The 12,687-nt window shown below is 40.5% G+C and overlaps 1 protein-coding gene across 3 annotated transcripts in view; it reads left to right on the top strand.

Annotated features, from left to right (window-relative positions):
• Window positions 1-12,448, top strand: part of CFAP221 (cilia and flagella associated protein 221) — a 53,118-nt gene extending 40,670 nt beyond the window's left edge. For 2 of the 3 annotated variants that reach the window (XM_082055476.1, XM_082055475.1), the window contains 13 exons: window positions 1,345-1,434; window positions 2,809-2,904; window positions 4,296-4,386; window positions 5,125-5,252; window positions 5,670-5,750; window positions 6,771-6,878; window positions 7,008-7,151; window positions 8,607-8,765; window positions 9,156-9,250; window positions 9,778-9,867; window positions 10,069-10,188; window positions 11,356-11,385; window positions 12,008-12,448. In XM_082055476.1, coding sequence (XP_081911602.1) covers window positions 1,345-1,434; window positions 2,809-2,904; window positions 4,296-4,386; window positions 5,125-5,252; window positions 5,670-5,750; window positions 6,771-6,878; window positions 7,008-7,151; window positions 8,607-8,765; window positions 9,156-9,250; window positions 9,778-9,867; window positions 10,069-10,188; window positions 11,356-11,385; window positions 12,008-12,131 — 1,356 coding nt within the window. In that variant the 3' untranslated portion in view covers window positions 12,132-12,448. The remainder of the gene's footprint in view (window positions 1-1,344; window positions 1,435-2,808; window positions 2,905-4,295; window positions 4,387-5,124; window positions 5,253-5,669; window positions 5,751-6,770; window positions 6,879-7,007; window positions 7,152-8,606; window positions 8,766-9,155; window positions 9,251-9,777; window positions 9,868-10,068; window positions 10,189-11,355; window positions 11,386-12,007) is intronic. The other variant, XM_082055477.1, reaches the window with a different exon arrangement.
• The last annotated feature ends 239 nt before the right edge of the window (window positions 12,449-12,687 follow it).

Genomic DNA, 12,687 nt, shown 5'->3' with positions numbered 1-12,687 from the left:
TGGTTTCACAGTTGCCCCCATGACTTTCTGACAGAGAGACTGCTTGTGCTGTCAGTTTGTTCACCTGGAGTGCTGTCCTGGTTTCAGCTGGAATAGGGTTAATTTTCCTCCTAGTAGCTGGTATAGTGGTATGTTTTTCATTTAGAATGAGAATAATGTTGATAACACACTGATGTTTTAGTTGTTGCTAAGTAGTCAAGGACTTCTCAGCTTCTCACACTGTGCCAGGTGCTCAAGAAGCTGGGAGGTGGTATAGCCCAGAGAGCTGACCCCAAATGGCCAAAGGGTTATTCTATACCATATAACTTCACACTCAGTATATATTTTGGGGGAGGAAGAAAGAAGGGGGGCATGTCTGGAGTTATGACATTTATCTTCCTAAGCAACCATTATGTGTGATGGAGCCCCGCTTTCCTGGGCACCTGCCTGCTGATGGGAAGCAGCGAATGAATCTCTGGTTTTGCTTTGCTTGTGTGTGCAGCTTTTGCTTTACCTATTAAACTGCCTTTATCTCAATCCATGAGCTTTCTCACTTTTACTCTTCTGATCCTCTCCTTGATCCCAGCAGCGGGGAGTGAGTGAGCGGCTGCGTGTTGCTGTCTGGGATTAAACCACAAGTGCCATTAGGCCTCACAAATTATTTATTATTCCTTCATCATTTGCTCAAGTGGCCACTATGTTATACAGCCTGGGAGAGGCTGTCCTGGAGACCTTTAAGTGCTGTAACTAAAACCTCAGTCCATGAAAATCATGGCAATTTCACTCTGCCAAATAACTCTAAAGGTCTTTGTTTAAGATATAAAAAAAATCCTGGAAATGGAACATTAGATAAGTAGGACTGAGATGGAAGAGGTATGATGAAAAGAAGCACTGGTATTCATCCTGCATGCCTGAACACTTTGAGAAGGTCTCAAAGAAGTGAAGTGATATTGATAGTAAACTGTTTCATACATGGACAGTTTTAAGAGCTGGCACCATTGGAAACCACAAGCAAGATGTTCATAGAACATGGGAAACCTGCAGGAAATTTCTGTAGCGCCATCATCTCGGAAGATCTGTTCAGGTGTTAACTTATGGTGGTGTTCTGTAACCCCTCTCTGGCTGATTCTGGCTATGCAAAGTGAACTGTATTTCACTGATTGAAACTCAGACCCCCAAAAAACATTATTTTGTTTGACTTGCTCAAGAGTTGCAATAATCACTCACTAGAAGGGAATGAAGTCTGTGTTTTGTCAAGCACCTCCAGAATGTTACGTTTTGAGTGAGTTCCACTAATTGTAACAGAGGAAAGAATTCACTGGATGCTTTGTACTAATGTGATTGTTCTTCCTGGTGACAAATTAGATCCAAAGAGGAGATCCTATCATAGAACACGAGTTTCAAAGGAATGAAGCAGAAGTTTCTTTCAGACGTGTTATCCGGCCTGTGGACCAGGTTTGTTTATGTTGTTATCACCTGCTATATGTTGTTATTACCTGCTAAGCGAACTAACAGCCATAGATATTTAGCACTGAATACTTAATTTTCCTAGTTTTCCTAATTTTCCTAGTTCTGTGCCAGTGTCTTATTTCCCATTTTACTTTTGGTACAGTGGAGCGAGCACTGTACTACATACACCACTCATCTTCTGACATCCTGATTGAATATGAGAGACAAGCAGCAATCTGCAGGCCTAACCTGAGATTCATATTGCTTGTTTCTGAAGTTCTCTCAGGAGTAGCTTTCTCATAGCCAAACATAAGGTTAAGGATATCACAAGATTTGCAGCCTTTGCTTACAGATCAGATTGACAGGAGCCTTTCTGGTACTCTACATTTTTTGTTCTCTATTGTGTGAAGTACTTTCTAAAATCCATTTCCTAGGATTATTGCAAGCTTTGTTTAATAGATATCCTGCTACTGAAGGACTTGGAGTGCTCTGTTGAGAGATACTGTACTCTGGGGCCATAGGAGTCTCTTCTAGTGCCACATTCTTCTGTCGCATCAGTTTAAAATCAGATAAGAGATTAGTGCATCACAAAACAAATTTACTGATCTTCAAAGAGTATTCCAACAATTTAAAGCATTAACTATAGATACATCATCTCTGCCTCAAATATGTCCAGAACCAGAGACCACTAGTTGTGGGGAGGTTATTCTGGGAGATTATCCCTCTTAAGTTTACCCCAGTCTTCTGCCCTTCTGGAGGTATATGTTATCAGCCATTCCTGGACACAGGAAACTGGTTTTGCTGTGCCCCTGGTTTGAGCCCTTACAGCTCTTCCAGCTTCACATCTGTGCAAGATGAAGTGTGTGTTCAGTAGAGACCTAGTCCATTCTCTCCACTGTCTGGCTGCCCATGTATTGCATTTGAGTTGTAGCACGTGGATGTCATTTGTGTGGATGCAGACCATACTACATTATCTCTGCATTCCCCGTACTGCATCTGCAAATATTTGGTGATTACCTCCCATTAAGCCCTGCAGTGAAGGCCGCTGGTTAAATGCCAATACTGCAAACATTTTCACTTAACTTCAGTGTTTAGAAATAACACACAGATTCAGGCCAAGGAATGGCTTGGGCTGGAGAAAATTTCTCCCTTGTCTAGTTGTAAAAGCAGTGTCCTTTTTCTTTTCTGTTTTGTTGTTGTTTCTTTTGTTGGGTTTGTTTTGGTTTGTTTGATTTGTTTGGTTGGGTTTTTTGTGGTTTTTTTTTTGTTTTTTTTGGGGGGGTTGGTTTTTTGTTTTGTTTTTTTGTGGGTTTTTTGTTTTGTTTTGTTTTGTTTTTTTGGTTTGGTTTGGTTTGGTTTGTTTTTTTTTATACCATGCAGCATCCAAGTATCAACCCCACCTTCAACTTGCTCCATAATGACCCTTGGGACAGCAGAAACAGGATGCTGAGGAAATTCCAACAAGCAGCATACAAGGTAATGTGAACAACCAGCATGCTGTATGATGGCATGACACCTTGGAAATAGCACAAAACCTGCAGACTAGCATGTAGGGAATCTTCAGAGCTAGCCAGGGATTTGATAATTTGATAAATATGTTCCTACTTCACCAGGAAATAAGGATCTGGAGTAAGTTGTTTATTCAGCTGGTGCTTCTGCTGGTGCTTAGTATTGCAATCAATGCTAAACAAGTGTAGATTAATTTAGATTATTTTTTTAAAGTAAAAAATACGTTTTGGGCCCCCAGTACAAGAAAGACATCAATAAGCTGGAGTGAGTTCAGCGTAGGGCCACCAAGATGCCAAGGTGTGGAGCACTCACTCTGTGAGGAGACATTTACTCAGCCTGGAGGAGGAAAATGAAAGGAGAGAACAGCACCTTCCAACACCTCTGAGGATGGAACCAGAATCTTTCAATGGGAACATGGGAAACAATGGGTATAAATTCAAGTAAGAAAGGTATAGACCATGTATGAGGAAACACTTTTTCACTATGAAGACAGCCAGTCATTGGAGCAGGTTGCCCAGAGAGCTTGTACAATATACATCCTTGGATATTTTCCACACCAGACTGGATAAAGCCCTGAACAACCTAGTCTGATCTCATTGCTGACCTTGCTTGGAGCAGGAGGTTGGACTAGGACCTCCTAAGATCCCTTCCTATCTGGAAGCTAAAGATTTATTAGTAAAATCACTGATCTCATTGTGTTTAAGTATTATCTTGCATCTCCACTGCTCTTTTCCCAGTAAATCTAAATGTGGCAAGCAATGTGGAAATTTCCTGCTCTCCTGGTATCCAGTTGGATATTCTTCTCTGATCCATTCACAATATTGGGCTCAATACAGAGGTCCTGGAATGAAATGCTCTTTTCTGCATTGCATGAACAAGGAGGTGGCTAAATGGCCCCTTCTGATAATAAAACCGAGGGCTCTTCATCGTTACCCTGTGATATAAGGCAGTAGGCGAATTGCACAGTGCAGGTTACTCCTTATTCTCATCATTCACACAGCCACAAGTATTCATATGCCCATGATCAGCTGACTGTTTACCCATTGTTAAATGTGTATATGCCAATAGACACAGCTGAAGGATTAGGAACTAGCCAAAAAAAGCCTGATTAACCTCTAAGACTAAATGATGGTTTCAACTGTTTTTGTTGTGTAACGTCATTGTAGAGTTGAGATCCATTCTACATCTCTCCTTCCTCATTTTCCGGCTCCTGAGCAGAAAACTGTAGTAAAACTTCTGAAATAGAGATGTCTGAGTCAGCTCTGTAGAATAAATACCGTTGTAATGTATATGTATTTCTGTGGCTGTAAATCTTAGAGTGTTGGGATTAATATTAAACTTTAAAATCATTCTCTCAGATTGTGACTCAGATTCGGCTAAATCGTTTACTACTTCTGTTCCGTGGCCTATCCAGAGAAGCCGGAGGTTTGGAGGAAGGCTCTGTGTCTGGTAAGGAGAAGAAGAACAAGCTGATATTTTGGCCATGAATTATGATAATTAAGGTTGTACTACAGTGCGTCAAGTGCATTACATATAAATGTAAAGACAGAGTCCTTACAACAGGGTCTTCCAGCAAAAAAGAGAAGTGTGACAAGGTAGAATCACAGAATCATATAATAGTTTGGGTTGGAAGGGACCCTTAAAGGTCATCTTGTCCAACCCCCCTGCAATGACCAGGGACATCTTCAACCAGATCAGGTTGCTCAGAGCCTGGTCCAGCCTAGCCTTGAATGTTTCCAGGGATGGGGCATCCACCATCTCCCTGGGCAATTTGTTCCACTGTCTCACCAGCCTCATTGCAAAATATTTCTTCCTTATATCTAGTCTGAATCTTCTCTCTTTCAGTTTAAAAACAGTGCCCCTTGTCCTAACACAACAGACCCTACTAAAAGGTAGAAATGGCCTTGCTGAGCAGAATGAGATAGAGGACCATGCCAGAATGAGTGGGCTGTAATGTCCTTTAGAAAAGGGGAAATTAGATCTGTCTGCTAGTCAGAGTATTGTGCCTGCTGTCTTGTAGATGTGTCATTTAATGCCTTTAGGAAATATTACCTTTTTAATGTTAAAATTACTAGACACATCCTATCTTAGGAAGATGCTAAATATATTTTGTGTCTTGATTCTATTTTTGAACAGCACATTAACATATATTACAAAATCTTAATATTTGCTTTTCATTCATGACAGACAGCAAGAGTTTCAGCAAACCGGAGGAGAGTGAAGAATGTGAGGGCTTTTCTTCCAACATATCTGAAGACCTTGTATTGCCCTTCGAATTTCCCTTTTTCAGTTCCCATGAATTGCACCGTGATTTGGTAGGTATAGTAACTAAAATGGTCATTGAAGACATTGGTCCCAGGCCCACTACTGCCTTTATTAAAATTTCACAACGTGACTGGTGTTCTGGGGTTCTGACAAATTAATTCAGGATTTCAGATTTCCTAAGGGTGCTGCTGAAAACAGTAAAAAATCTTTGCATTCTCTCAATAGCACTCTCAAATTTTGAGTGATACATTACTGAACAGAGTTAGTTAACATCCATGATTTTGCAGAAAAAAAAGAAAAAAAAATAATTGAAATGCAAAAATCCAAGGAAGGACAGGAGAAATATCAAGTTAAATATTTGCAAAATTATTTCCATATGTTTTCAAGTGGCTGTGCTGATGGATTGCTGCCAATACAAAATGCCCACTGTATTCCTGGGTTTTAAATACTGTTTTTTTTTATTTCAGGCACCTGATGCTCTTGGCCTAGTTCCTATTGGATCTGTAGATGTGAAAGTCAGACACATTCTTCCTTTTTATGACTTGCAGGTAAGTCAGTGCAGCTCCCTCAGCTGTATCACGTTTCTCTCTTTTACTAGTCCAGTTAGATGTTTTCTGCCTGATCAGTGCCTACAGTGTGCAAACCAGCAGAAATGTTGCCTTAATATGGCTGTATGATTATCATGTTTTTATTAAAAACAAATCTCACCTGTTTCCATAAGTAACAAACTTATAGTCAGCAACACTCCCCTCTCTCCAGACAGAGATGAATCACCTCAGCTGAAGTTATTATATCTCAAACAACAAAAATCCATCTAGGAATGAGGATACTGCAAGCCCTGCACACCACAGTTTTTCCTTTGATTTTAGAGTTTTATAAAAGTAACACTATAAAATTATCTTTCCTTTTAGAAAGTAATAGAAGTCGTCTGCTTATTTGGCATACAGGTCTGCATGGTTATTCCTTAATTCCTGCATAGGAAATGCAAGTGCCTCCTTCTTAAAATACATAATGTTTTTTCAACTTTATGAATGCAGAAGCATTTTTTTCTCCTGACTTCCAAATCCTTTGCTCTTCAATTTTTGAATAGCAAAAGATTGATTTCTACAACCCCTAAAAGAAAAATATTTCCTTGAGTTCAAATCAGTGCAGATTTTGGCAAAATGTCCACTTGCTTTTTTTTCAGATGGAATAACGAGTCTACAAGCTTTCTTGTAGCATCTTTTCCCCTTGTTACACATTGGTTCATCTGTCAGTGTTTCATATATTACTTGACACAGCTTTTCTCTACTCCATTAAGTTCAGTATATTTGATCAAGAAACTGTTAAATCCATTATCTTGCATAGAATGGAAATATTCCTTTATGCACTCATTCAGCTTGTCCTGGTGAAGTATGGCTTCTCCAAATTTTGGTCATATGCCATGTTCCAGAATAGTGATCCAAATATCTTTTACCACAGAGATATGATGTGTCTGTGATAAAGCTGGAATGTTCCATTCCATCTATGAGTTAATCAAAAGTGATTATCATAATCTCCTATCGCTCATCTTTTTTCTTTACACTTAGGTTCCTCAACATTTCAGCATTATGAAGTATCAGCCATTTTGTACACACTATGCAGCTACAAGTTACAAAACTCGAAAACTTTCCCGACCCCTGAGGCAGGGAGCCCAGGTAACAAGTCCTCTCAAATACAAACTTTGCTGAAGTCACTCCCAGCCCTTTATTTCTGCAACAAAATGTCTCAACATTTTATACTAGATTACTGCACTCTGAAAACCTTTGATGTCTGTGTTTTTCAAGGATGAGCTTAACCCGGTGTCCCAGAGGACAGACTTTCACAAACCATCACCGGAAGAAGCAGCAAAAAGGGATATCAGCCTCTTAAAACTGGTTCCTCCCCAAGCTTTAGTCTACCCTGTAGAGACCAACCCGCTTCGCATTTTTGTGAGTAGACGTTGACTTCCACAAAGAACCTAAGAATGGAGGGGAAAAGGTGTTTGTTTCATCAGAAAAATGATGTGGAATTGGTGAGCAATTTTCTGACTCAGATTGGTATATAATAGTCAGGTTGCTATATAAAACTATCCAGATTGAGAGTAATCCTTCAAGGTAGGCAGGACTCCCGGAGCTCATCCCATTGAGAGGGACTCCACTTCACTTTAAGGCAGAATTTGATGTATGGGAGGGATGACAAGGCAAAGGTGCCAGTGGTGGCAGAGAACTGGAGACCCTTCCAGTCTCCCACTCCACAAATGGTCACTGATCCCAGGATTCCCTGGAACACCGTGGGGCCCCTCCCTTCTTCTCCATTTGTTCCCAATTTGGATGTCAGAAGAAAAAATATGATCTTGGCATCTCAGTCCTTCTGTAGCCTCATGCTCTTGCCCAGGTAGGCAGGACACGAGCAGACTTTACCTTCTGTTCAGCCAGGGGACTGCAGTTCTGCCTGATCATTAGGTAAACTGAATAAAGTGAAGTCAGTCTATTTTCTCACTTTGTATCCTGCTGCCTTATAGTTTCCAATAGTTCCCATAGCTTTCCAAAACCACATTTCCAAATTATTAGGTGCAGAGATTCAAAAAATCATAACCAAGTGCATGGGAGGATATCCTGTTACTAAATTGTCATGTAGATTGTACCACTTTGCACCAACTGCAGAAGGTATTTCCCACACAGCGTAGCACAGGCTGGGGGTCCCTGAGGAGTCTCTGAGCAGGCAGACACAGCTGTGCAGCTCCATGAAACGCTCTGCGTGGGCACAGGCAGCGTCTCCAAGGCAGCGTGGCACTGTGCCCGACTTGGGTGGCTCTGTCTTTCAGCATTACTTAGCTGCCGTGGCCCAGAGCCCAGTGTGCTAGTCTGGTGGTCTTGGCATAACATATACGGTATAGATTTGTCCTCACTGTGTGCGGCCAGGACTCGGGTGGACTTACCGATGAGATCCTCTGTGCGTGTCTTCCTTCTGTCACATCCGTGTGAGAGCCAGGCACAGCCTGATCCCACACTACCAGCATTAGATTTGATTCAGAAAAAGATGCTAGCACCATGAAATAGATGGTAAAATGCTCATTAGCTTCCAGCACAGTGAGGCCAGTTCCTGCTCTTGGATTTGGAACTGTTCAAAGAATCAACAATGGATTTTGGAGTTTCTTCCAAACTTGGAAATAACACCTAAGTTGCTGTATTTTAGCAGAGAGCATCGATAAGCCAGGCAGGTTTTGGCCCTGTGATGAGGGGAAGAAACAGGAGATGAAGGGTCACAGCAAACAGAACAGTCACAGTGTGACAAAGGTGTAAATCTGGGGAGACTACATTAATTGTAAGAACTGAATGTTCATCCATTTAATTCTTTATCGTGCTCAGAATGATTTTTTAAAATAATATCTTCTTTGTTTTTAGAACCCCACTCCAGGATTAATTCCAGTTTTACGTCCTTTGGCCTATTCTGAAACAAATATTGAATATCATCTTTGCCCTCATCCAAAATATACTTTTACCAAGGAATGCCCCAAAGGATCCAGTATTCCTGTCACACAAAAGAAATTTCTGCATCACAAGGTATGGCCTTTTGGGTTTATTGTATGAGTACCTGGGTATGTTCTTGCTGAGAATTTGCTCCAAGGAATCAAAAAGAAAGATGAAGCGTCATCCTAGATAGAAAACATTTTCAAATATAAATTATGCATGCACCTAAATAGTCAGTATATGGGTAGGAATAACTTGTGCTTGTTAGGATTTAACCATGTCTCTTATTTATTCCTGAATATTTCTCTGCTCTTTCCTTCTTTTCACTACTGTATTTTCACTACCTTGCCGTGGAGGAAGCATCTTTTAAATCTGGAGAACTGCAGCTTCCCAGCCAAGAAGTGAGGTGCTCTGTCCTGCAAACCTTCCTCCCCACTGCATTATGGATTAGAGGTCTGATCACTGTAGCACTTGTCATTTCAGGAAGTGATTTGTGGAGTAATGGAATGGAGAAGATTCTTACCAGTGGTGTATTCCACTTTTTCAAACACTCCATCACTGACAAGTATAACACCTAGGTAAGAAAGAATTTGGATATACAGTGCTTCTACCCTGCAGCAGTTTCTGCTGTCTGTGACTACACTGACCAGTAACTAGTTCCACAGATAAATGTGGGCCTATGGGTGGATTTAATTGCTGCTCAGAAATCCAAAACCAACGGGGAAAACCCCTACTGTCCTCCTTGAAGGATGGGTTAAGAACAATATCATTAGATGAAATACCTAGCCCTGGAAGGAGAGTCCAGCCTGGACTTCCAAAAACACCTCTCCTGAATGCTTTTGGATTCAGTGCTAGAAGACCCTGGGAGGTACAAACTCTGGGTGTCCTGCAGAAGTATGAACCATAATTTAACGTGGGTACCTGCACCTAGTGGTAGCCAACATCTCACAGGCTCGCAGCAGTTTTGGTGTACTTACATTTTCCAGGAATATTTAAAATATTTAAATATCTTTATTGTAACTACAACCACTGTGAAGCTTCAAAATTAAAGCATTGAGTGCAGTTACTCTCTGCCCATCTTAAACTAATACCATTTCCACTACAGGGATCCTTACAGTTTAGATATGCTTCCAAGAGATGTACCACCAGTGCTGCATGACTTACCTGAGGTAGACAGGGAGAACATAATTGACCAGTAAGTTTCTTCTCTATTTTGTATCCAGTGTGATTGATCATGTAGTAACATCTTGTATGGATGTGTCTAAACCCGTCCTAAAAGATCCTCAAAGGTAAAAGCACAAAGTCTCTCTTGCATAAAACATACTTTTGTTTTTGTTGGCTAAAAATACTTTTAAAAGGATAGAGCCCAAATGTTCTTTGTCTTACTAATTTTTAGTGAGACAGATGAAACTGAGTTCAAAATGATTCTTACTCCAGAGATGGTGAGAGCTGAATTTCCACAAATTGGGCAGGCGCTCTCAGAAGAAGGCAAGGAGAAATCAGTGAAAGATGGAAGGTAGGTTTAATATGAAATTAAGGGAGAGGAATGGGAAGGAATGTGAAGATAAGCACCCCCTTCAGAATGATGCAGAATTATGCCTTCACAGAGACATTCAGTGTTCTGAAAACCAGTGAATTTTCCTTTTTAGTGGCGCTTTTGTTAGATATTTATTAATACTGGCAGAGGAATGACCCCTTAGAATTTCCCCCTGACATGGTGCTTTTTTCTCAGGCCCTTCCTAGGAGCAGGTCACATTTGCTTTGCTGTCTGAGCTTCACACTCCACCAACAGGCATTGTTGTTTAGACATACAGCACAGCATGTAAAACAACTCGCATTCATAAACACAGAATTACCTGCTCCCTGAAATGTTGTAAACTGGTCACTGTAAGGGCCAAATTCTGCATTTTGCCTCCAGTGCTGTCAGGCCAGTGTCCTGAGTATGCAGCTCAGCAGAGAAACCTTCAGGAGGAACCTGATGACAAGGAACACTCTGAGGGACAAATGGGTCTTTGAAGGAGTTGATGATTACTGTCATGGTTTCAGAGCAGCATTTCAGAACTGCCCAGCAGTTCTGCAGGGCTGGAAGGAGAAATGGATGCACTGTGTGAAACTTTGGGGTATGTGACGTTGCGGGAAGGATGTGAGGAGGTGTATGAGCTGGAGGCAGTGGACTCGAGCAGCAGGTGGTATGGGTAGGGTAAGTGATTGCAGAGCAACGCAGGAGAATGTGCTGAGTTCTAACACTCTGTTTTCACAGATATCTTATGTGAATTGGAGAAAGTGAATTAATCTTTCTGTCCAACAGTTGTCCCCTCTTAATAATGGTTATGATATAGCTTAGTTGTCAGGATGTGCGTAAAAGCCTGAAACTTTCAGAGCCATCAAGAGATTTCAATGTCTCATTTTCTTTAATTTTAGAGGGAAGTGATTTGATGGACATTCAAATCCTGTACAACTGTCAGCCATTAAACTTTAAAACAGTGCTGTGTATTATGAGCTCTCTGACAACACACTCATTGTTTTATTGTCATTACTACAGCACTGATTGAAAATAATTTGCTGTAAAAACGCAGGTGTGTTGGACCCAGTGCTGCTTTTTGCTTTTTATGACAATCCACTTGTCAGAACACTGAGATTTGAGATAGTTTGTTTAACTAAAGACTGACCTTTTTCTCCACAGTGAGACAGTGTTGGATGGTGCATTTCCTGGGTAAGTAGTTTTGTAGCCATAAGGTTCTTTCTTTTTGAAGTTTTAGAGGTTTTCTTCAAAAATGAAAATACTTTTCTATATTAAACACCCCTGGGTATTGATATTTACTTGTTGAAAACTTCCCTATTTGATTGGCTTTGTAAAGAGCTAAACAAAAATTTGTTAGCAAACTATGAAGTCCTAATCCTTTCTTTTGTCACTGGAAGGTTCTTTGTTGTTATCGATGGGGTGGTGTTTCACTAGATGACAGAGGACGCATTGCTCCTCTACTACAGTTTCAGTATTTTATCCTTAAGGCAAATCAGTTTTTCATGTGGATGCTCTTGTTCTGGCAATTACAGCATGTATTCCTTCATAGATAAAACATGAAACTCAGTCTAGTGTGTGTTTACCCATCAGATGGTTATCTTTGCTAACTGGCCTAGCCAGAAGTGTTCTTTTCAGTTTCACCCCCTTCCTAGTTCTGCATAAGCAATGAAATACCCTCTGTGTTCATTATTAAAAAAAAAAAAAAAAAAAAAGAGAAATTATGTGTGAGTGTCTCTTCCTTTGTTTTTGTCAGCATTCCTAAGTAGCTCTCCTGGCTATTATAAACACAAATCATGTTTTAAACTTCTTGCAGAGACCCGCACAAGCATCCAGATGGACATTCTCAACTCCAAAACAACGAGCTCAGAGAGAAGGTTCAAAAACATGTGGAGAAAATGAAGCAGAAAGCACTTAATAAAGCCCTCATTCTGGGATAAGAGTAATTTCACAAATCCCATGGTTTGGTTCTGCTTATCCTGTTAATGTGTGAGGTCTTCTATGTCCCAGCTACGTGTACTTATGTTCAGTAAGGTCAGCAACTTCTTATGCAAAGAGGAGAGAACCACCAGCAGTGCCACCTTTGTCAAGGACTCTCACTGTGACTGTTACTTCAAACATGGTAGTTGCTACAATGAGAATCCTCAGCCATGTACCTGCTCATTTTGTCCTGGTGTGATGGACCAGAAATCCACAGTACTACCATGTAAATAGTTTGGTAATTAATTCACAGGCCACTGTTTTCAAATAAAATGTGAAAAGTCCTCATGACCAAATTGTTCTGATTTTGTTTTTTCAGTTATGACCTGTCCTTGAATTTTTGCAGGTAAGTCACTAAATCTCAGACTTGACTGTAAATCATATATTTCAAGTTTTTAATGAAGGGAAATAATTGAACACTTACTGTTCACAAATATAATGTCCCAGCAGATCTCATTAACCATTCAGGGGTTTAATTTGATGCACAGCTCTCTTTGCAAAAGGGTGCATGGACTG

This window comes from Streptopelia decaocto, assembly GCF_964273445.1.
Source record: "Streptopelia decaocto genome assembly, chromosome: 6".
Taxonomy (NCBI): Eukaryota; Metazoa; Chordata; class Aves; order Columbiformes; family Columbidae; genus Streptopelia; species Streptopelia decaocto.
Note: the sequence above shows the minus strand (reverse complement) of the source record. Positions and strands in the feature narration are given on the sequence as shown.